This window comes from Phalacrocorax aristotelis, chromosome 8 (genome assembly GCF_949628215.1).
Source record: "Phalacrocorax aristotelis chromosome 8, bGulAri2.1, whole genome shotgun sequence".
NCBI lineage: Eukaryota > Metazoa > Chordata > Aves > Suliformes > Phalacrocoracidae > Phalacrocorax > Phalacrocorax aristotelis.
This window is the reverse complement of record NC_134283.1, coordinates 11152928-11178158: the sequence shown is the minus strand read 5'-3', so window position 1 is coordinate 11178158 and position 25231 is coordinate 11152928. Positions and strand designations below refer to the sequence as shown.

Genomic DNA, 25231 nt, shown 5'->3' with positions numbered 1-25231 from the left:
ATAACTTCCTGATGCAGCTGGTAAGCAAGCCAACCACGGGAGGTACCTCTACAAGAAGGGTCAGAAGGAGGATCCAGGGAACTACAGGCCTGTCAGCCTGACCTTGGTGCCGGGAAAGGTCATAGAGCAGATCATCTTGAATGCCATTACGCAGCACATGCGGGACACCCAGGGGATCGGGCTCAGCCAGCATGGGTTTATGAAAGGGAAGTCCTGCCTCGCTAACCTGGTCTCCTTCTATGATAAGGTGACCCGCTTAGGGGATGTGGGGAAGGCTGTAGATTTGTCTACTTGGACTTCAGCAAGGCCTTTGACACTGTCTCCCACAGCATTCTCCTGGAGAAGCTGGCTGCTCACGGCTTGGACAAGTGCAGTCTGGGCTGGGTTAAAAACTGGCTGATGGCCGAGCCCAGAGAGTGGTGGTGAATGGAGTCAAATCCAGTTGGCGGCCAGTCACGAGCAGGCTTCCCCAGGACTCAGTGTTGGGGCCAGGCTTGTTTAATGTCTTCATCAACGATCTGGATGAGGGGATCGAGTGCACCCTCAGAAGTTTGGAGATGACACCAAGATGTGTGGACGTGTCAATCTGCTGGAGGGCAGGAAGGCCCTACAGAGGGGCCTGGACAGGCTGGATTGATGGGCCGGAGCCAAGGTATGAGATTCAACAAGGCCAAGTGCAGAGTCCTGCACTTTGGTCACAACAACCCCATGCAACGCTACAGGCTTGGGGAAGAGTGGCTGGAAAGCTGCCTGGCGGAGAAGGACCTGGGGGTGCTGGTTGACAGGCAGCTGAACATGAGCCAGCAGTGTGCCCAGGTGGCCAAGAAGGCCAACAGCATCCTGGCTTGCATCAGGAATACTGTGGCCAGCAGGAGCAGGGAAGTGATTGTGCCCCTGTACTTGGCACTAGTGAGGCCGCACCTTGAATATTGCGGTCAGTTTTTGGGCCCCTCGGTACAATAGGGACATTGAGGTGCTGGAGCGTGTCCAGAGAAGGGCAACAAAGCTGGTGAAGGGTCTGGGGAACAAGTCTTGTGAAGAGCAGCTGAGGGAACTGGGGTTGTTTAGTCTGGAGAAGAGGAGGCTGAGGGAAGACCTTATCACTCTCTACAACTACCTGAAAGAAGGTTGTAGCAAGGTTGGGGTTGGTCTCTTCTCCCTAGTAACAAGCAATAGGATGAGAGGAAATGACCTCAAGCTGCACCAGGGGACGTTTAGGTTGGATATTAGGAAAAACTTCACCGAAAGGGTTGTCAAACATTGGAACAGGCTGCCCAGAGAGGTGGTGGAGTCTCCATCCCTGGAAGTATTTAAAAGAAGGGTAGACGTGGTGCTTGAGGGTACAGTTTAGTGGTGGACTTGGCAGTGATTGATTAGCGGTTGGACTCGATGATCTTAAGGGTCTTTTCCAACCTTAACGATTCTATGATTAGCTGCCCTATTCTGCATGTACGCTGGCACTATGAGTCACCCACACCAGCCGAGTCAGCTGCGCTATCAGAAGCCAGCAGCCACTATTTCTTCTTACAGGAAAAAACTTTTAGAGTGATCTCCTCCACCTCTTTACCTATTTCTTATGTCATTGTTCACTTTTATTACTACTATTCCAAACGTAGTGGCAAATGAAGAATCAAGGCTTGATGGTTGTAGGCAAGAAAAATCAGCTTGGGGGCTAGAGGAGAAAAGAAACAAGGAGCAAGCCTAGGGAGGCACCCAGAGCAGGTAGCACTGCTGGAAGAGTCCCTGCCAGAGGAAGGCAGGGTGGCTGGATAGACAGGAGGTGGGATCCCCTTCCTGAACACAGGCAGGCTGCCTCTCTGCACCAAGGCTGGGCTGCAGGAGCAGGAGAGAGGGAGCAGGCAGGGGATGGCAGCGCTAGGCTCTGACCAGCTGAGTCACGGGGGTAAAAAGAGTAACAGCAGATAGAGGTGAGGACAAAGCTGTATGGGGCCCTGAGCAAGAAAGGGAAGTAATACAGGGGTTTCTTGCATCTATAAAGGGAGCTCATGAAGACAGAAAGGAGCAGGATGGTACACAAAGCAGTAAGGGAAGCCAAGCACCTGATGCCTCTGTGCCACCTGTGCTCCATGGGATGAACAGGTAGACGAAAGGAAGGATATCCATGGCACTTGAAACCTGTCTTTGCGAGCCTGCCCCTAACACCACCAGGCAGCAAGCACTCACAAGGGACTTTGGGAACGACTTTGCAAGACCCCAGTAACCTCACACACAACCAAGTTTCCCGGCGGTTTGAACCACATACCTCAGAGGCCACAACTCCGTCAACCGCCTCCCCTACGCCTTCCTGTATTGAAGCACTCCTCCCAAACGGCATAAGGCAACAGGAGCACTCGCAAAACCACTCAGCAGAAGATGCTTTGAAAGCTTAGGCTTTTGCATCTCTCTAGTCATGTCACACACCACCTACAGCTTAAACACAAACATACAAAGCTACAACTTCATGTGTCACACAGCTTTCTGGGACACGGCCCAGAGAGACTGGAACGCTCTTTGCCATTTCAGCTTGCAGGGCGGTCATCTCATCACCCAGGAATATCGATGTTGTGGGTGAAATGGTCAGGCACCTGAGCCCCAACTACCCTGAAATGACAGTAGAAGGTTATCCTGGCCCAGGACCATAGGACACACACCTGTTCCTCAAGTACTAAATGTACATGAGAAGAGGAGCGACAGGACCAAGTGTCCAGCAAATACTCAGCACTGTTCCCTGAGGAACACCGCCCCCTCACTCCTTGCAGGCCCTGAGCCTACTAGGATGTTTGGGGCAGGCAAGAAACACAGGACTACACCCAAACATATTACTCTCCCACTTCCTCCACCACTTTAAAAAAGTAATTGATTTATTTGAATGTTGAGCCATTTGAATGAGAGCTGGTGAACTGTCTCAAGAGGGTGGATCATCAAAAGAAGGTAACTATTTAAGGGACAGCACAGAGCATCTGCATTGGGTACCAGCCCCAGCCAGACTGCTTTCATCCTCTGCAGCCCAGTACCGATTTCCAGACACGCACCAACACTACAGCATATCGCCTTATCTCTGCTGGCTGCCAAAGCATGCTGCCTGTGCTCAATCAGATACTGGTCCTGTGAACTGCCAAGTGGAGTCAATAATCTTATAAATGGAGGAGCACTGAATACAGACTGGACATTGGCCATCAGGGAGGCCATGGCAGGGTTTTGCTTCAGGTTTGTTTTTAGAAAGTATTTACCTAATTCAAGACTGTGGCATCAGGTTTACAAGTATGAAGATTTCCTATTTTTATTCATGTCAGTTTGGTGCAGGGCACGCACATATAGGTTTCACACTGGTAAAATACTAGGAGTTTCTCAGCAGAACAATAAAATAATACAATTTCTGACAGTGTTCATAATCAAAGCTATATTGCAAAACTACCTGCTTGTTATATGAGTACTGGGAACAAGCTCACCTAGGGCAAACTACACCATTAACATCAGTGTGATGGAGCAGGCTCCTGCTGCCCAGCTAAGAGCTTATGCCCCTCTCCACAAAGACATGAATACTTCGACACTAACTGAAACTGGATTTGACCATGAGTGATGATAAATCTAAAAAGTCCCAGTAGAAGTTCTGGTCAAGGGCAGGATTTTCAGGAAACGAGATATTTATTGGAAGGGGGAAAAAATGCTTTTGGCTAAGATCAAATTTACTTAGTTTTTTCCTGTGCTGTGTTTTGAGGGAGAAAGGCAAAGAAAAGCGGTTGGAAACAACAGCTCTTCCCTACCTGGGTTAAAACCAAGCTAAAATTTACTGAGGAGGAAAACATCTACTGCTGGTAAATAACTCTGGAGAGGCACCTGTAGAAGTCCATTTACCCAGAACTAAGCTGGTCATTCTACAACAGTAAGTTTATGAGCAAGCAAAACATTCAGCTCACATCAAATACCAGGGGTCCCCAAAGCACTTTCCTTGGTGCCCAAAGACAGCCCACTGCGGCTATGATCAGCCAATCCTCCCAAGCCCCATCATTTAAATTAGGAAAAAAAATTATGGTTGTTTATGTAGGCTTCACGCCAAGCCCATTTCTCTGATAAGCCCTCTCTGGTGCATTTGTGTCTCACATCCGATTTAGAGTTCTCTGAATACTGGAGACAGCATTCCTTGGATACTTAAAATAAATTAAAAACACAATGTTGGGCTTGGACTGAGGAATGGGAACGTTATTCATGTGGCCCAGGCACTAAGGGCTCTAGGGAATGTGCTGGGAAAGTAGTCTTTTTAAAAACCTTACATTAGACTGTGTATTTAATGATATATAATCCTCAAAATGGTCCTCCATAAACTGTAGAAATGCACTATTTGAGCAAGTAATTATTTTCAGTAGCACGCTGCAGCAGCTGTATGGCTTGGCTGCTAGACACTGTTTTCTCCAGCAAATGCATCTATTTGTGATATAACAATAATTATCTAGTATTTTACAAAACTTCTCATTTCTCCAGTACTTTGGCCTTAGGATCTCCAAATAATCTCATAATAATAAAATCAACACAGTATCACCCATGTGAGGTAGGAGAAAAAAATTATCTCCGCATGGGCAAAGCCAGACAGGGCTAAGTGATCTGCCCAAGATAAGGAAGCCAGGAGCAAGGGGATTATACTGCTGTCCTCCGACTCACAGGGCTGATTTACCCCTTCATGACCACCAACGTATCAATCCTCTCAGTTAAGAATTTTTTGGCTGTCATTTGCCAATACCCTCTGCCAAAAGGAAGCCTTAAAGACAGAATGCTAAAATTTCCTGCCACTGTTTATTTTATAGATGTGGAGACAAAGTTTACCAAAAAAAGATCTTTTATTGTTTTGTACATGGCAAGATTCTTATGGGGAAACAGCTTTTCTTGACCTGAAAGAAGTAAAAGCATGCTGAAGGTGAAGAGTGGCAGTGGAAACCTCTGATCTATAAAATTCATTTGTAAGGTAAAACACAGGCTGCTTTCTGGTGTGGAACATGAGTGAGTTTTCAGGCCATAGAGACATCTCTCCTTTGAAATAAGCAGTAAGCAGGAATTATTATGGATGAGTTAGTAACCTGGCCTAGATAGGAAGCATGGATAAGGTGCAAAGCAAGAGAGTCCTTTTGTCAGACAACACATGAGGAAAAGTGTAACAGAAGCAGCAAAAACAGATTTATACTTCACACTCTCCTTTGCCAAGAACACCTGTCCTTGTTAGGCAGGACTTGCTGGGCAGGAGTGAGAGGTGGTGTGTGGCCTGGCAAGAAGGGAGAGGAGAGGTCCTGCCACTGTGCTGCAGTGTCACCAGGGGAAAGGACAGCAAGAAGTCAAGAGACTGGCAACAACAGGAAAACAGGTAACAGGAATAAGAACAGAAAATTATCCAGTTATAGAAGTACACAGGAGGTTTGGAAACTGACTTCAACTGCCTGAAGTTCCCATCGTTAAAAAACAGTATAATCTTGCCTCCTTGGTAAGGGGATGATGAGCTGCCAACAGTCTGGAGTCTTTAGATCCTGGGAACTCGGGGATCCAGGAAAAGCCCAAGATGCACATAACAGGTCAAAACAGGAAACGACCAGGGTACAGTAAGATTTCAAACAGTACCAAGGGCAAGGGCACCAGCTCACTATTTTCTGGAGAAAAAGGTACTGACATGCAGTTAAGATCTTAAGAAATCCATTTTGCTCATTTGAAATGAAGAACAAAAGATGCCCGCACAGAAATAGCAATAAAGCCTGGATTCTTCAGTAGTAGAACAGGCACATGCCAGAGGAAACATAAGCAGAAAGAACGAAGAAGAAAAAGTCAAGGGAGATGAAAAGCTGACCTTCCCTTCTTCACAGAAGATGCATCAGAAACAAAACCTGAAGTTCAATACTTCCAACACACCAGGAAGACAATCAGGTAACGGTAGCTCACAGGCCACACTTTGGGTCAATCCAGGGCAGTAATGGTGAGATCCACACATTCAATGGCTACAACAAAGGAAAGCCAGGGACTCAGTCAAATGATAGGAGAGTATCCAGGTGACACATGCTTAGGAGGCTAAGCACACGAGCATGGACCTGTTAGTGTACATGGACAGGTTTGTGTGCAAGGACCAAGTTTAGTGCGACGGGCACCAGAAAAGAAATAAGTTAGTTGTGGGAGGAAGAACTGACTTACTAAGTGCTGAAGGACAAAACTGACTAACTGGCACATGTGGAGATAGAGTGATTTATTGCTGAAGAAGTGGTGATGATATATATTAAATTCGAAATTATTTCAGACAGCTATGGCATTCCAGGGTCTAGTTTTCAGATGAGTAAAGGATCAAGGACATCACTACAGCACTGACTAGGCACTTTGCAGAAAATATATGGACAACACATAGCAGAAACTTAAATAATTAAAATTACAGGAAGCCAATCAGGTACATCTCCTTTCATTAATTTTCTTCTTTTTTTTCCTTCCACCTGTTTTTCACTTTGTTTTTAGTTAATACTTAAAAATTACAGAACCTGGAAATAGGAAACAAGCGTCTGTTGACGATGTCAGTGATTTGCCTGTGTTCTGTGCTGGATTATCCGGATTTCTTCCCCTTTGAGAGATGAACTCAAAAGCAGCCCAAGGGAATCTTTTCTTTTGGAGAATCTGAGATGTATTCCAAGAAAACATTTTAAATGGGCAGAGAGGAAGGCAAGAAAGAAAAAAGGCTAGAAGATTAAAAAAAAAAAATCACACAAGAGCTGTGGGTTTCAGACTAAGACAATCTAGACCTGCAGGTAATAGATGCTGATAAGGAAACAAGGACATTTCAGCAAATCTTGTTACACTAAACAACAGGTGGCATTCCAAACACAAAAGACTACGCAAGGAAGTGATTAGGTTCTCTGTGGTTTTTACAGAGAAGTAAAACACAGAGGCAGAAACCTTGTTAGAGTGTATTTTCTGTACTTTATGTTTTTCAGCCACTGAAAGGATCACAGGTGCTGTTAGTGATTGGTTCCACATTATGAATGTATTCCTCCCACAATATTATATATCTATGGTCAGGCAATCAACACAGAAAAAAGTTTCCATCATTAGTTGCCAGGCAACTCCCACCAATTAAAATAACCATCAAAAGCCATGCATTTCATGCTGGAATAATTAATAGCAGAACACAATTATTACCTTTCAAGGAAACACAGACAAACCACCAGCCCTCTGATAATCAGAAATAGGGAATGGAAATGTTTTCCATTTCTCTGTTGACTAGCTACCTATCAACACCACTTTTCCCTGGGGGTCAGCCTCCAGATCTACCAACACTAGCTGCTAAAGCAGCCCTCAGAGAAAAGTGATACTCTGTATTAACACACCACCACCACATAAAAAAACCCATGTTTAAGAACATCAATCTTCAAGTATCTGAGATGTCCCCATGGAAGTAAGGCTCAGGACTGGGCCAATCAGATGAACCACCTTTAAAAAACAGGTTCTCCCCAAGAGTTGAACTAATTTACTTTAAAGTAGTCACAGAATTGAAAACCTTTCATGACATAACATCTAGTAGTATCATCTGTAGAAGGGACACAGTCAATGGACTGGTCTGTTTATCTGAAGTTGAGCACACAGATCAGTGCCCTGCTGGACCACAACTAGCTGGAACATGAGAGCAATGAAGAGAAACTACTAAATACTTCCTAAAATATGAAATCCAACATTCTAAATAAAGGAGAGTTTCCTGCGTCAGTCCCATCTCAAACACTTCAGATTACCCTTTTCCCATCCCATCCTTTTTTGTTTTTCTAAACCCTGGAATATTATCAGACTAACCACAAATCAAGATAAAGAGAACATTTTTCTACCAATCAGTACCCAAAAGCACTTGGGCTCTGACATGGGCTGGTATCCAAGTTTGACTTTTAATTACCAGAAGACAAGATTACATTCCTTTGCTGAGACTCATTCATGGTTCAGTGTCTTGCACAAGGTGAACCTGAACTGTCTGAAGCCAGCTGTCATGTCTACCATCCGGCTGCTTCTTTTGAAAGCGAGCACCTCCCTTTCCTTGAGTTTTGCATTAATGGGTTTGTCTGGGACTGCAGTTGCAGACATACCTGAAATAGCTTTTAACTATCTGTCTTGATAGGTGTTAAAATGGAAAGCATGGGGGCTAAGCACAGCCTGTAACTTATCCCGAAGACACAGAATGACTCAGGCAAAATTCTGCACTCCTTCGCTGCGAGTTATCTCAATTACACGTCTACACAAACCACAGTCTTAGCAGCGCATACAGCAAATCCTTCGGTCCTTTTTCCTAACCAAACTCGCACATCTCTAAAGTGCTTGGACTTTCCTGTGAATCACACCTCAAAGTAACTGCCCCACACAGTGTGTCAGGACCCACTGCCAGCTCCAGTTATGGCTTGGAAACCACCAAATATTCAGGTGGCCAATGAATTCAATCCGAATGCGGGGTCTGAGTCGGGGATGAGTAACAATGGCAGTTATGCAAGTTGAGGGCACCCAGCTCTCGCGCTCCAGGCTGTGGGGGTCAGGGAGGAATGTTCCCACATGCACAGCACTGAATCACCCACTGGCTTGTCTTCCCCTGAGCACCAGGTATTAGCCAACGGCTCTGGCAGGATTACAGACCAAAAATCCCAACATTCCAGTCTGCTCTGGTCCAACAGTATGTGGTTAGAAAATGGCAGGGAAAAGTGTGCAAGGACATTAACTACCCATCAGACTTTCACTGCACAGCAATGTACCCCTTGCCGCAATACTCATCAGCTCTTCTCCTTTAAGTGTTCTTGCAGTGTCTCCTTGCTGCTCAGCATAGTTGCATAAAGCAGTGGCGGTCAGATGAACAGATATTAAACCTGCAACTGAACCACGTAAAAGTCAGGCACGAGGCACCTGAGAGTTAAAAGCCACTCTCGCACACACATTTGTACCACTGTGATCACCAACTCTAACACTGATGGACACACAGTGTAGAGCCCATAGATCTGGCAGTGAATTTTGCTTTATTCTATGTGAAGATCACGTTCACAGCGAATTTAAGGCCACAAATGAAGTACTAGCATTGTGCAATTTGGATGCAGTGACTCATGCCAAACTTATAAATATGCTGTGGGGACAGAACAAATATGAATTTAAAATGAACATTCCACTGGGAATTTGGGTATTTTAAAAACTCACCAACTGCTGATAAATATACACTGAAGGGACACAGCTCCCTTAAGACATTCTGTGCCTTACTACCACCAAGAGCAAACAAAGGTTCAACCCAGGGCAGCAAATACGCAAAAGACGATTGCCAGTGCCACAAGGAACTTCCCTTTACAAGCTGGGACTTGAGCAACCTCCTGGTTAATAGACATATATATAGAGCAGCACTGAGTGGCTTCAGTCAGAAGGGAGCTGTTGCCTCCAAGACTTAATACAAGTGAAAAGGCAGGTTGCATCCACTGATGTGAACCAATCAATTCCCCTTTCACATCAGTTGGAGAGCACAGGCTAATTCAAAACAGCTATTTACACCTTCAGGGTAACAATACTTACTGCTACAGCTGTCCGATTTTGGCCTTTTAAAATGTCAGTGCTGTCAGTCCTCACTGTGTTCCTTCTCTTAGATGCTTGTAGCAATGAGCTCGTGAAGTCTGGACAAAGGCTGGTGCTGAGGTGGCAGCAGCAGCACCAGTAGTCAACTGAACTGTGATACCTTTACAAGCTGTCCCTTAAAATCAACCTGCTGTACGAAATCCCTGTGAGTGCTCCAGTCTGATCAATAGCTACCAGGTAAGAAATAAGCTGCATACCTTTGGGATTATACAGTTTGCTTTGGGCTTCTGATTGATCTTGCAGTGATTTCCTGTGCCTTAAAACAAGTGGCAAAAGTGCAAATTAGAGATGAATGGCATGCTCAAACATTTGCCTTCATGTAAGAGCAGAACGTGCCACTATTCTCTGCTTTGAGACAACACAGACTTCAAACCCTTAGCTCTGCAAAGCTCATTCCCACCCATCTGCTACACCCTCAGAGTAACAAATACCAAACCAATATTCCTCATCGTAAAGATTTATCTTACTGCAGTTTCTACAGTCATTGCCACTGGATTAAAATTTTCAGCCTGAAATGATGCTGTGGATGGCATTATGATCTGAAAACTGGAGGCACCTGGTAGGTTATCTTCTGTAATGAATATCAAATAAAGCCCACTAATTCCTGCAACTGTTCACCTGCACTTAAGAGCACACAATCTGGCATTATTGTAATTATTCTTCAAGAAGTCCTGTCATGCTCTGAAATACTACCAAGAGGAATTAGATTATGAGCTTTTCAGGCAGACATTTTTCAGCTCTTGTCTTCAGTTGCAGATTTTGCTTATGGAACTCCTGCCAAAACTAAAATTTTATACTTAACAGAAAGGAGGACAGTGTATGTTTTTGTCTTAATTCATCTCTATTAAGATTCATCAAAGCATGCTTACATATGAGTAATTTAACATATTTAGGGACACGTCTAAGTGTTTTGCTGAATCAAGGCCTAAAAGAGGTTCCAGTGGTGTTAGGGCTGAGAGAGAATTTCAATCTACATTTAAAAACCATCCCAACAAGCTTCAGTTGTCTTCTCTAAGAGAATGTGGATACAGATCTACATTGAACTATCTGACCCCAAGGAAACAGGATCGCTTTTGGCTTTTACATTACCTGAAGAGAATTATCTGAAGTCTGAAAAAGCGCTATCTAAGGAGCATGGCTTTTTGCAGAAGGTAGTGGGGTTTACACAGAGACATAACACAAACTAACTGACAGAGCAGAGTTCTGAGATGCTGAACATGCTCAGTTATGAGAGCAAGGCTCAACTATCCAAAGCCCACTGAACACATTAAAGGGGCAGAAATGCACCATTTTATTTTAAAAACACAAGATCTGCCTGCTAGGTAGGTCATTTATTTTTCTGTACCATTCTTCTTCTGACCTCAGCTCACTGGCAAGATTTCATTTTTCTGAGAAAATCCTGTACAACTCAATCAATATATTGCTGAGTTTTATCCTGAAGTTGCCAGAACCTAGGAAGACAATGAAAAGATTTACCATTTGAACACTTTACCAAAACATCTAAAGGAGACAAAAGTCTTCTGTTTATTTACTGTATCTCTGAAATACTTATCCTTCTGCATTCATGTTCTCAAGAGCTAACCACCATCACTGCAGAAGAGCCCTGAGAACCTATCCTTGCCTCCTTACATTTCTGCGCTAGCAGGTCTGGGGTCCTCAGAGATGCCTGCACCTGTGAGCGTATTTTAGGTTTTACTCTTAATTACAAGCAACACAAATCCTCCAGCAATGGTGTAATATACAGTGATGGGAGTCAAAAAGGACAGCACTGGGGCAAGCACTGTATGCTCCCTAGAAGGTGCAGGATGGCCCATTCTGCCACGTGCTGCCCTTTTCAACCAGGGCACCCTGTCAGATATCACTTGGCACTGAAACCAAAGTTAAACCCAAAGAAGAGCCCAAGAAAGGACACTGACTCTGAGTTGTCTCTTCCCACTTATCTGCATAACTGCACTTGTCTTTGAGCTGAAAACACTGCCGAGTGCTGAAATTAGGCCCTTGGAGGCTCCATCACTCATTATCACATGTCAGCCTGAGTGGTCTCCAAACCACAACTTTTCCCAATGGTTTGAAATTTTTTTTAATTGTAGATGGTTAATTATTGGGCTTTTATTTGAATCAGATGTCTTCAGGTACAGAATTTTTCTTCTTTAGTTATTACCTTCTACTTCTAGATTCATGATATCCAAAGTAGGACTGGTAACTACTAGAGCGGAGTTTGAGTTGTTCTTGTTATTTGGGGAAAAAAGAAGAGAAAAAGAAAGGCAAGCTTGGGCTCTTACTCTATCTCAGATTTCTAAGTCTACATAGGAACTAGTACACAGGAACTGTTTTAGACATAGAGTACTAACATACTTAACTCTACTGTCAAAGGCTCAGAAGGAGCATTAGTCCATGTGCTGTGACCTCTTGCCTAACAAAGGTCATGAATGATCACCCAGTTACCTACATACTGAATCTAAAAGCCTGGCTCAACTTAAAACACTTTCCAGAGACATTTGGTCTCAATTTGAAAACGAAGAAGAGTAGAGAATCTGTCACTTCTCTTGCTATTTCATTCCAGCAGTTAATCATCCTCACCGTATAAAAACTGTCTTTGATTTCCTGTTTGAATTGTGTGATTTCAGCTTCCAGAAAATCTCTCTCTTGCGTTTGTCTCTAGTACATACGAGACCACTTTCTAATGCTGCTTTCTGGTAAAAGTGTTTACAAGCTCCAGCCACATGTCCCTCCCATCATTCCTGATACCCAAAACACACTGGGCCCTCATGATTAGTTTTCTGCCAGTCTTTAATCATCTATGTAACTCCTTTCAGACCCTGTCCAGTTTTTCCTCATCTCTTTAAAGGTGGGCACCAAAACTAGAGTGCAGCATTCTCACCTGGGTCCCACCTATATCCCACCAAAGGTAAAATGAACTCCCTGTTCATTATCTGCAGTACTGAAAAGCATGCATTTGGTTGCTTTTACAAGAGGTCTTGTAAAGCCTTTTCAGCAAACCACTCCAGGATGAAATTCCCATAGATGGGACCTGCATGCCTCGTTCCCAGGCCCTAGATCTACTGGCACTATCCTGAATCACACTGGTTTTCCCAGGGACCACACAGCCCTAAATAAAGCGGTAAACCAAAGAGTTAATGCAACACCCCCTTTCCAGCTGTGCTCATTTTGATACTATTTTGGAGCTGAGTTGAGAGGAAAAGCTCTGGTTTTGACTCGGTTACATATAGCTGAAACTGAGCTTTGATCAAGTTTTTTTAACTGCACTCGGGCAGTACTGCCTCATGAGCAGCACATCCACCTTTTCAGTGTCTAACATAAGAATGTCCCCACACATTCCCCTTTCGATGGGATTGTATCAGAGGTTGCAGACAGAAGGAAATCCAAGCCCTCCTTGCTTGTGAAACATCCTGGCAGATGATAGCTGGGCCCTCCAGCCCACAAGCAGTACAGCAAGAAGCTCAGAAGACAACCTGGAGCACCATTTCCTTGTGCGTGTGCATGACTCACAGAAAGCTGTATGAATCATGAAATTCCACCAGCACTGTGGGGTGGGGCAAAACTATGCTCCAAAAGGACATGTCTCAAGTTGCCCTATAGTAGATGTACACTGGCCACACACACCACACCAGGACAGTCAGAAAAGCTTGTTGTGCTTTTGAATAATTAAGTTGGGTTTGTATTTTGCTGTTAAAATACATTCCTTGGCCCTTATACATTCTTCTGAGGAATAGTGACCTGTGTACAGACCCCTGTGGTAGCAAACACACCTCCCAACTACTTAAAAAAACCCACGCCCACCCCAGAGAGGAAGCTGGAATTCACCCACGCAATTAGGTTAGGTTAATGTTGGCAGTGAGTGGATAGATATTATCCCATATCATATTTTGTAATTCTCTGCTAAGCAGGATGCTGTTCACTTTGGGAGGCAACAAAATAGCTACTCATTCACTGTCAGACTTGAGCAAAGTTGAGAGTGATCCCTGGAGGTTCGAGATGAGTTTATTCTAGGACCTGGTAACAGTCCAGAGTCATTTATAAAGGTCACTAAATTCTACGTTCAGGTTGTGGGTTTCTTTAAACCAATATTTACCTGTACAAATCTCAGGAAAAGATAACACTTCTTTCACAAGTGAACTTTACAATGGCCTTTTCATTATCAACTTATTTGGTTCTATACCAATAATCTTTTACTCTTTTTCTAATCCTTAATTAATCCTTTTTATAAACAATTTATGCTCGGTGTATTCTACTCAGAGTAAATCTTTTGCTGTGTGTATTTCAACAAGATCTTCAACATCCAGGCAAATATTTTCATATATTAGCAACCTAAATAAATGCATGGGTGTATCAAGAAAAATCACCCGACTCCTGAAAATTAAGCTCTCGTACTTCCCTTGAACTCAGTGGGAATTTGTGAGCTCTCAGCAGTTACAGACAAGACACTGAGGAAGTTTCCAACTTAAGTTCACAATGCTTGAAGGCAAACACTTCTGAAAGTGCTGCCCTGAATTTTCCAAGTCCTGTTTCCCCTGACAAAGTCATGACTTCCCCAAATCACATACAGAATCCATCACTTTCAGATGCATTAAGATTAAAAGAGAAACCTAAAACAGTCCTGAGAACGGCAAGAAGACAGTGTCTGACTTGCAAGTTTTCCTCTACAAAAATAAAATATTGTAATAGCTTACGGTGTTTCAACTTGCAGCTTCTATTTCTTATCACATTCGAACGTAAGAGAACAATTGCTGAACATTATTTCAATACAGAATTAACAAATATATGTGCTTGACTAGAGTTGCATTTGCAAATAGCAAGTGAGGGAAACTATGGTTTCAGCTATGCAGGTTTTGTCGGTTTTCTGTAAAAGTGATAAATGCACATTACAGTTCCATAAACACAAGTGATTTAAAGTACGTAGTGCTTATAACCGCCAGATTGAAGACAGTTTCTAAATGCAGCCCTTAAAACAACCAAATACTACTTTTCTGGGCTGTTGCTTAAGAAAACACCATTGAACACTTACAGACGGCAAATAAATAACAATTCTTGAAGCTGGAGTCCTGCACAGGAATTTTGCCTCAGGAATCAGGCAATATGAGGTCTTACTTTGCACACTGGTTGCTACAGGAATATGTATTATAAAAGGAAGCCACTTAGCAAAGCCTACGGTAGATCTGACTTACCACAAGAGCAGCATGTGAAGCAGTTGGTATGATAGAGGTTACCCATTGCTTGGCAAGCCTGGCTCGCTCCATACACACCTTTTCCACATTTTATACAAATACCTACAAAGCAAAAACAGAACAAAAGTTAGAATCCTCCATCGCTCCTAAAAACAGCTCCAGGCCATTGACTCCATAACACTCATGATATACCCCCATCAGGCCCTAAATCAATGAGCTCCTCACCCTGAATAGATTCAAGTACCCAAGACAGCAGCAGGCAGCCTGAGTGAAACAAATGCATTGAAATTAACCCAAAATAAAAGAGGAAGGGGAGAATCCTCTGCTGGTGTTTCAATGCTTGGAGACTGAGGGTGGCTAAAGACAGAAATCCAAGAGAGGCAGGTGCAACAAGAGGACAGAAAATCTGCACACTCCCTGGAAATGACTCTGTTTGCCCAGAAATAATTTAGTGAGACCTTCACAACTAGGTGCTCCATCACATTACACTCAATAATCACTAATAAAACAATTCAGTTCAAAACCACAAGGCTTCTCTTTGCCCCACTCCAGCAATGCAACATCAACAGCATGGGCCCATGGCAGAAGCCATGCAGCACCAGGAAAATGGGTCTGTCAGTCACATTTAGTAATTGTTTAACTTCCCATGAATAGTAGTATGTAACCTCATAAACATAGCCTGACACCTTACAAAACAGAAGAGCAAGGCTTCTTCTACCTTTCTTATGGTCTAAGGGCAAAAATTCTGGCTGGCAGTTTTGCTTCAGCAGGGTCAGAAATTCACCTTCGCTGTCTAAGCCTGCTCTTGGCGATGCCAAGGATGACTCCCATGAAGTTCGCATGAGACCAAACTATGAAGAACCAGCTTAGCACTGGCGAAGTTAGTAGTTAGCTCCACACATGGCAGACTTACCAGAATGGTATTATTTCAGTAAGCTCTACAAAGAGGGGGTTTGAGGGTTTTTTTTTTTAGTTCTTAAAAAGCTTTTTCCCCACAGTTAGAGCTTTAAGAGTCTTTCGCCTATGCATTTAACTCTTAGCTATGCATAACCTCTCTATATTCCAACAAAGGCAGGGAGATTAATTCAATAATCACATTTCTTCTGTATCTCCATAAAGAGGAAGCAAAATGCCAGAGAACTGATGCCCTTTTGTCACATACTCATGACCATTGATTTTAAGTTTTTCCAAGATGCCCAGTGATGTCTATTTGATTGTAGCAGGACAGTATATCAACAGTATGGTTGACAGTATGTCAACTATAAGCAGAAAAAGAAGGAAAACATAGGCCCACTGTTAAACAGAAAAGGAGAGTCAATCACCAATGATGCAGAAAAGGTAGAGGTCCTCAACACCTTCTTCACCTTGGTATTTACCAGCACTGTCGGGTCCCAGGCTTTGGGAACAACATTGCCAATTGAACCAAACACCGACCCACCATCAGTGAAGGAAGAGTTAGTATATGAATTACTACAGGAGCTTGACCCCCACAAATCAATGGGCCCTGACAACATCCACCCGAGGGTGTTGAGAGAGCTGGCTGACATCATTGCAAGGCCACCCTCCATAATCTTCAAGAAGTCATGGAGAATGGGGGATGTCCCAGAGGACTGGAGGAAGGCAAATGTTACCCCTATCTACAAGGGCTCGAGGGAGGATCCGGGTAACTATAGGCCCATCAGCCTTACTTCAATCCCTGGGAAAGTTATGGAATGAATCCTCCTGGGGGCCATCACAAGTCAATTGAAGAACGTGATTGGGAAAAGCCAACATGGCTTCACTAAAGGCAGATCGTGCTTGACAAACCTGGTGGCCTTCTACGACAAAGTGACTTGCCTGATTGACATGGGGCAGGCAGTGGATATTGTCTACCTGGACTTCTCCAAGGCCTTTGATACGGTCCCCCAGAGTCTCCTCCTGGAGAAATTGATGTGTTATGGCCTAGACAAGTGGTCTGTGCAGCGGGTGGGGAACTGGCTGACAGGCCGTACCCGAAGGGTGGTGGTAAATAGCTCTTTCTCAGACTGGCAACCTGTCATTAGTGGAGTCCCCCAGGGATCAATATTGGGCCCAATGTTATTCAACATCTTTGTAAGCGATCTGGATAACAGCATCAAGTGTAGCCTGATGAAGTTTGCTGATGACACCAAGTTGAGTGGGGAAGTAGGCACTCCAGAAGGGAGAGCTGCTCTCCAGGGAGATCTGGATAGGCTGGAGGAGTGGGCCAGCAAGAACCTTATGAAGTTCAACAAGGACAAGTGTAAGGTCATGCACCCGGGAAAACATAATCTGGGAGCGCAGCACAGACTGGGATCCACCTGGCTGGAGAGCAGCTCTGTGGAAAGGGACCTGGGGGCCCTGGTGGACAGAAAGCTCAACATGAGCGAACAGTGGCTGCTGCGGCCAAGCAGGCCAACAGGATGCTGTGTTGCATCAAAAAGGGCATCACCAGCAGAGAGAAAGAAGTCATTATCCCGCTCTACTCAGTGCTTGTCAGGCCACACCTGGAGTACTGTGGACAGTTCTGGTCCCCGCTATACAAAAAGGATGTGGACAGGCTGGAAGGGGTCCAGAGAAGGGCCACCAAGATGATCAAAGGATTGGGAAGCTGCCATATGAGGATAGGCTGGGAGAGCTGGGTTTGTTCAGCCTTGAGAAAAGGAGGCTCAGAGGGGATCTCATCTCCATGTACTAGTACTTAAGGGGTAGTTACAAAGAAGATGGAGACTCCCTTTTTACAAGGAGTCACATGGAGAGGACAGGGGGGAATGGACACAAGTTGCTCTTGGGGAGATTCCGATTGGAGACCAGAGGGAAATTTTTCACAGTGAGGACAGTCACCATTGGAATAATCTCCCCAGGGAAGTGGTTGACTCAGCCCCGTTGGACACCTTCAAGAGCCGTCTGGACAGGGAGCTGGGCCGTCTTGTTTAGACTGTGCTCTTCCCAGAAAGGTTGGAGTAGATGATCCCTGAGGTCCCTTCCAACCTGGGATTCTGTGATATCTCAAGACAAGGCTGTGTAATTTTTAAAGCACTACAGTAGAAAATAAAAGTGGATATTTTTTGCCTCATACAACTCTAATGAAGCTGCTGTGCTCCATGTGCTGTTTGAGGCCCTGTTTCTACAAATGTACACACAAGCTTAGCATTAATCATTAGCAGTTTTGTTGATGCTAATACACTTAAGAGTCTAGGAACTCAAGAACTACAAAATTGGGCTTTAATCATCCAGAATTCTCCCCTGCTGTGCCGTGAACATTTTATACACAAACACACAGGAAAAAATACAAATGCAAGCTGCTGGGGGGGAAAATGAGCATCTTATGAACGGGTAGAAACTTTAATAGCAGGAAGAACAAAGTTCAGCTAACAAAGCACTTGACGGCTCAGTTCAGTTTCCATGGGTTTTGCTTTTATTTGTTCCTACTATACAAATTAGAGTAAGCTGCCACACCAGAGACAGAAATGTTGTCTGTCCCTATGAGGTAGCTGTATGAAGATGAGTAAAACTGGTGGGAGAACTGTACCCAGTAATCTTCACTGGGCTCTCAATGAGAGTGCAGTCAGACAACATGATGCCCATGAATCTCTGCCTGCCCGTTCCTCCCCCGCCCCCAAGCTATCCAAGACACATTTTAAACTCCATTTCTGAGAACAAACTGTTTCAGATCAGTGCAGCATTAACACAACCACCTATATGGGCTGTGGAGTGCGATCAGTTTAAGTGGGACACTGTCAAGTTAAAAAATATATTTAACAAGAAAAGTCTTCCTATGCTACTAATACTCAAATACTCAAATGGAAAAAATGTTTCATAGGTCATGGGTTTCTTGGTGTTGAAGTCCCTCATTTCAAATCATGGAGATATTAGCCTTTCATTCAACCTGCTCAAGATCCTGGCACAATGGTGCCATTTTGGACCATGAGCACATTTGCCAAATTAAACAGTTTTTAAAAACTAAAAATCTATTAATAGATTTTTAAAAAATCCTAAACAGGATTTCAGTGTTCAAGTGAAACAGGAACTATAGCTTCAATATTAATCAGATACCAATGTCCCAAGCTAAGCCTGCAATACAAGCTAGCTGCCAGCTAGGTCTCCATCAGTTCATTGCATACAAATTATGAAGAAAATGCTGGTCCTCAGGCTAGCTCAGCTCTAGTATAGGAAATGGAAATTTCAGAATATTTGTTGCTTTATCCAAGGCTGCTACATCTATTTATTTGTAGCCAAAGGTTATGCAAAAGGTCTGCTATTTGCCATGAGTTAACGGTTAACTGCTGATGAAAGATGGCCATTGATTACTGTGGACACTGATCAGAAGAGGCATCCGATCAGCCAGCTGCTGCAGGAATTGTTCCCAGCAGCAGACAGCATCCACAGACCTGCTCCTTGTCTCATCACATATGACAAGCTCTGCAATAACCCTGGGCCTGGGGGCAGGAGCGGTTGCACGCACAGCAGAGAACATGGGGCTCACACCAGAACTGAGCAATCTGTTACTTCAGCATCAGGTCCTGGTATGGTATTTCAGTTTGGTTTTGGCAGTGGAGCCAGAGGAGAGCACTTCCAGAGCTCCCCAGCTATCTGTGCCCTTCTTGCCTATCTTTTTAAGCCAACCATGTACCCAGGAACTGGCCGCTATTGAGAGCCTGACTGAGGTTACACAGAGATCTACCTTTTCCCATTTATACTTTAATATTACTCAAAGAGTAGCAGAAATCCATAGTCTGTAATTCTCTGGCATTTCTGTCTATGAGTTCTCATGCACAGATCTACTGCAGCCATTAAATGTTTTGATAAATGAAGTTATTGCCTCATTTCTTTGCCATTGCTCCACTGAACCATCAGAAGCAAGAGGGATTTATTGTGGATGTTAAACTTACATTGGCCTCTCCAGCAAGTGATTCGTTATAACCAGCTGTCAGTTTGTTAACTCATTTTCTCTAAGACACCAGTCATTAACTCCAGGAATGAATGACCACAGAGATGATTAGCATACTTAAAAAGCACATGTATGATTCCAAAAGTGTATTTTGGAAAATACACATGCAGCTGTGGTGTGAGTATAGTGTGAGCTCATATCTGCCTAGGAAAAGCACTGATTACATGGGTGTTCAGGTCTGGTTTTCCACCAGTCACAGCCCAGACTGCAAGCTTGTGAAAGCCTTGACATAACAGCTACATCACCTTTTTCCCCCCCCAGATTTAATTCCAAAGCTTGTTAAACTGCCTGTGAAGAATGTTCTGTTACAGAGCAAGCATGTCTCATTTCTGACACTTCACTTGACATGACTTCAGATCAACTGCTTCAGCCTTTATACAATTCCTTGTCCTTCCCAACACCTCTGTTCTAAGCAGCCGACTTGCCTCCAGTTCTTTAACACATCCAACTGTTGCATTTCCACCCAGGTCATCAGCTCTCCTACAGATCCAGTGTCTCTCTAGCTAGAAAAAGATGTTATATAAGATGTTGCATATACCCAAAGTTTGCATAAAGGTTGGCTGAGTGGGAGCACAGCATCCCAGTGTACCTTCACTGTGCTGAAGAGATGTTTGCATCCTCACACAGTGTTTAACCAAACGTAAGAGTAGAGACTGAACAAACACACTCTGTGGACCACAGCAAAAGACCACCAACAAAAATGACACTAGAAAGAGGTCCCAGACACTCCCTGCTGGAGTTAGCTACAGCACATCACCAGCGCTCCCCAGACCTTTAACCAGTCCACTTCACCAAGCTTGACCATGTCAGCCAGAAGAAATCTCTGTATGCAACAAGGCAAGCCTCCAGCACTGTACGGCAACACAGCCGTCAGAAGCATGATGCTCCCTGGGTAACTCAAGCATTAGCAAAACGTTAATATCAGCATCAGGAGAAAGTAAGACAGGTATTTTCTGATGTAGACAGCTGTTTTGCTCGACTCGAGACCAAACACAATGCATTATAACAAGCAAAGGTATCAGCAACAACCTACAGAAGATATTAGAGTTACATGATTTTTGTTCAGTCTGCTATAACATACTTTTAAGAGTTCCCTGTAGTAGCCTACACATTAGAAGTTGTTCAGTTTGAAACTCGTACTGCAAATCCTGGGACACTCCTTTGACCATGCCAGTATGGGCTGGTACTTAATACAGACTTCACCAGGTACCCAGAACTGGAAAAAGGACAGTAGGCAATGGTTAAATGGAGTATATATAAAGGCAGATATACAGCCACCTTTTGGCCAAGTTTCATCCTCAGACACATGTGGAACTCAGCCTGTGCCAAATGCCATCCTCACTTAACCTCAAGTCAAGGGTTTTGCATAAATACATGAAAAATGGTACCATATGGCTTCTCAACTTCCACAGGCAGCAGCTGTGTGAGTCAGAGGAGGAATCTCACCATCACACTCCTTGACAGCGTGCCACAGCTCAGGGATGAGCTGCAGCTTTACTGTCTTACAGCCACACCGTATCTCCAGGATAACTGCTACATGCTGCCTACAGTAGGAAACAACCAAGCCCTGTCGTCAAGAGTTATGGTAAAGCTAAAATTAACAACTAACACATGGCACAGATTACTCCCTCCCTGACTCTGCAGTTCCGCTCATGCTGCAGTGCTCTGAAAAGGGTGGGTGAACATCACACTGGACTACTGCAAAATCCCCTTGTGTTTTCTCTCAGACAGGAAAAGATCACCTCTACGCAAGACCCCAACAAGCTTTTCCACACCTGTGGCCTAGCCAAGGTGCAGGGGCAGGGAAATTAAAAACTACAGCCATGAAGCAGAAAGAACAGAGGAGGGAAACCTTAACTCAGCTCAAGAAATCAAATTGCAGCAACAGGGGCCAGCTGCAAGAGCAGGAGGACTGTGGAGGGGCTGCACCAGATGCCTGCAGGTGTCACTCGTCACAGGTCGTGTTCCCACATGGGCTGCAGTGCCTGCAGCCCGTGATCTCACACCCAGACAGGTTTTACACAGGGTGTTGCTACTACCTTTAAAAAATATTCTGCTAAGAAGCTGGGTAAATAGTGAAGCATCAGAGCTGCCCCAAGCCTGGGCAGCTGTGCTACTGCTGCAGCAGTACCTGCCCAAGCTGACAGCAGCTACTGTGCAGACATCCTGGACTGCCGCAGCTCGGATGCTGAGATGTGACTTCAGTCAAGAAATATGCTCCCTTCCTTCCAACAACCACAGGAGGAGGGATCTTCCAACGCACACGTCATGTCCCAGGCGAAGGCAGATAGAGGAAACAAGGCACCTTCCAGGGCACAGGGGCAGAGCCTCTTCAGCACTCAGGCAGGAGTAGGGGAGGCAGCCTAGGAAACCCTCCCAGGCCCTCACCACCAGAGGTAGCTCTTGCTGGAGGGCTTTGTCACCTGGCAGATACCTGGCAAAAGTACCAAGGCTTGAACACCCAACACAAAATAAGATCTGGTATGTACAATTTATCAATTAATAAATATATCCTGGACACGCTCAGCAGCAATGTAAAATTGCATAAGTTGTCATGATAGGAATGACAGGACTGTCTGGTAAGCTACCAGCACTACCCTCTTCCCTGGGGAAAAATCAGACGACACCACAACTTGAATTAAGGTTGAAAATTATGGATTAAGAAAAGTGGGAAATGCTCAGGTAAACATTTTAATCTCCCCTCCCAAGCCACAGCCCATTCAAACCTGGCACCGCAACACCCTACAGCCAGGAGGGACCTGACCCTATCCAGTAACATAACTCTGCCTTGCAAGTACCCATGTATCCCTTGCAGCGACCATGCTGGAGGCTGGAGTAGGTTAAACTGGAGGAAGGCAGGCCACGGTACCTAACACAAATCACACCTTAAGCAAAGCAAGACAAGAAGCAGCCTGTGGACCAGGAAACTTTTTACTGTCATTGTTAAACCTTATTGAGATTGCCCCGACCCTGCTTGCCTCCTCTAGGAAAGAACATAAATACCCCACCAACGAACTACTTTGGGCCTTAAGATATATATCTGCTTACCTAAGATGATCTCCATCATTTCAGCACCTGCCTCCTACAGGAAGCTTTACTCAGTTAATATACAGGCTTGGAGAAGGAGGGATGCATGTGTAGAACTTCTTCAGAAAAATCAAAGTTTAAGATTAACTTACATTTGGTTGTAAACACAGTGAAGTTCACATTCACTAGAAGTTTTGTAGAAGCAAGCTCCAAGTTCTAACTCCAGCTCCTAGAGTAACTTTCATTACCTCCACTGCCTATTGCTTAACAAGGCTGTGGCTTGCATAGGACAAAGCTGCTGGGAGAGGTCATGGGCACAAAGGGAGGCACTGGGACCAGTTCCAGGAATGACTGTGCTGATCAGGACACAGGAGCTGAGCTTTACCCTGCCTGAGGGGTCAGTGCTGCCAGAAGGTCAGCAGGGCTTGGCCTCAGCCTATTTATTCTTGCTTCAGTAAATACATAGGCTATTCTGTTTTGTCCAAAACTTGCCAGGGTTTCAAATGTAGGGTGAGGTGATGGGTGCAAGTTTGGGAACGCAGAAGGCTGTAGAAACAACTCTCAAACACCACCCTCCCCAGCCTCGTCTTTTAGCAGCTATGAGCCCTGGGCATGTTTGTGCTGGTGAATTAAACCACAGCAGTTCCAGGTGAGCACTGTGGAGTGGGAAATATCATGGAAGCCAGTATCAGCTCCGTTTAGCAGCTGCTGGAAACTGGAAGGCTTTTGTTACTGTTAAAGTAGATCCACCCAGTCACACAGTGAAAGCCTGAAGCTAGCATAGCAAATGCTTATTGCTTCATACAGTATGTGAAATTACTGCTCTGAACCATGAAATTACTATCTGCACATAGTTCATCCTGCCTCAGCCGCAGCTGACACGCCTCTGCACAACTTCCCTTTGTGTCGATCTCTGACTCTGCTGCAGAGCCTCCGATGGCACCAGGCATATCACAGGCCTATTGTTCTGCGCAGTGTTTTAGTTACACTGACACTTGGTTTACAAATTCATTCATTTCTCTGCTTCTCGATTTAGTACATGGCAGTTCCAGAATAATTTATACTTCTCACTTGGCATTTATAGAAAGCTGAGGCAACAAACTGGAAGACCAAGTAGTTCTCATGGCTGCTCTATCATCTGTGCTGCTTTGGGTTGCTTTGTCTACGGATCAGAGTTCAGCTGAGTGCTCAAGCTTCATGCTCAAGTTGACCACCACAGCACAAGGGGACTTGCAAATAACTTCAGCAACTGAATTATTGACCAAAAAAAAGATAGAGAAGAAAATCCTTCTAAAAGAAGTACCTTGTAATTACTGGGATTTGCAAAGTAAGAAGACGCATACAGCTGGGGTCACCACTGGGAATGAATGACTTGGAGGGAAAAGCACCTCTGTAAAGCCCCTTCCCCCTCCTACTGCCCCTCCACTGCTGAACACCTGAATGTCTCGCTGTAGACATTCATCCTCTTACAGCCCAAAGGGACCAGGTCAACAAGGCCTTTCAGCTCAAACCACACTTACTTTGCATGGAACCTAATGTGCGATCACAAATATAATTCCATCTACTTGAGGAATGTAAAGTTTCTAGCACAGTGATAGTAGAAATCAGGTGAAGACAGGCTAGGGCCAGCAAAAACTGAGCTTGTAACAACTGCTGGCAGAGGAGGACACACCACCGCATCCAGTGTTGCCAGGCAAACCCAGAGACACACACAGAGGTCACACAGACAGCAAAAGTTAGGACCTGCAGGAGCATCGCTCGTTTCAGTCCAGAAAGATGTAGTACCAACATCCAAAGCTCCCCCGTGCTCCTGGGCAAATTTATTGGTGGGAAGCTGGTGTGGGGCAGCTGTATATTCACGCTGATTTAGGAAAAGGGCAGACCTTCACACTGCATACCTCAATATAATCAGTATAAGAAGGGGTAGTTCACAGGTAGTGATAGATGAGATTTCTCAAAAAAACATCAGGTTGCAAATGCACTCACACATAAACATCTGGTTTTTAATTAACATGGGTACTGCAATTTCAACCAGTGCTTTATTTTCTACAAGTTCATTTAGTTGGTTGTACCAACTGGAGATCATCTGAGGTCTAGGATGAGATGCTTGTCCAAGGCATTACTTCAGATTTACTCTGGCATAATGCAGGTCAGAATGTGGACCTGCTACGTTTTACTTAAGCTGTTTCCAGTTGCAGGTTTACAGACATTGAGACAGGTTTATTACAGTAAATAAACAATAAATGATATATTTAAAGCTCGTATTTTCATCACCTTTGTGCTTACTGATACCACACATTAATAACAGTATATCTGTCTACACATTAAAGATTTTCCTATATAAATGACAGTGATCAGAGCACAGAACCAGCCAGCAACTCTACTGTACCAGCCCTGTTTTCCAGTTTGGACTTTCTTAGTTGTCTTTAGCAAACTATTTAGTTGCCCTGTCTTGGGTCTTTTCCCTATGAAATGGGAG

The 25231-nt window shown here is 44.3% G+C and overlaps 1 protein-coding gene across 1 annotated transcript in view; it reads right to left on the bottom strand.

The window, feature by feature from the left end:
- Positions 1-25231, bottom strand: part of WTIP (WT1 interacting protein) — an 86036-nt gene that overhangs the window by 37360 nt on the left and 23445 nt on the right. The window contains exon 2 of the mRNA XM_075101384.1: positions 14778-14879. Within this exon, the coding sequence (XP_074957485.1) occupies positions 14778-14879 (102 nt within the window). The remainder of the gene's footprint in view (positions 1-14777; positions 14880-25231) is intronic.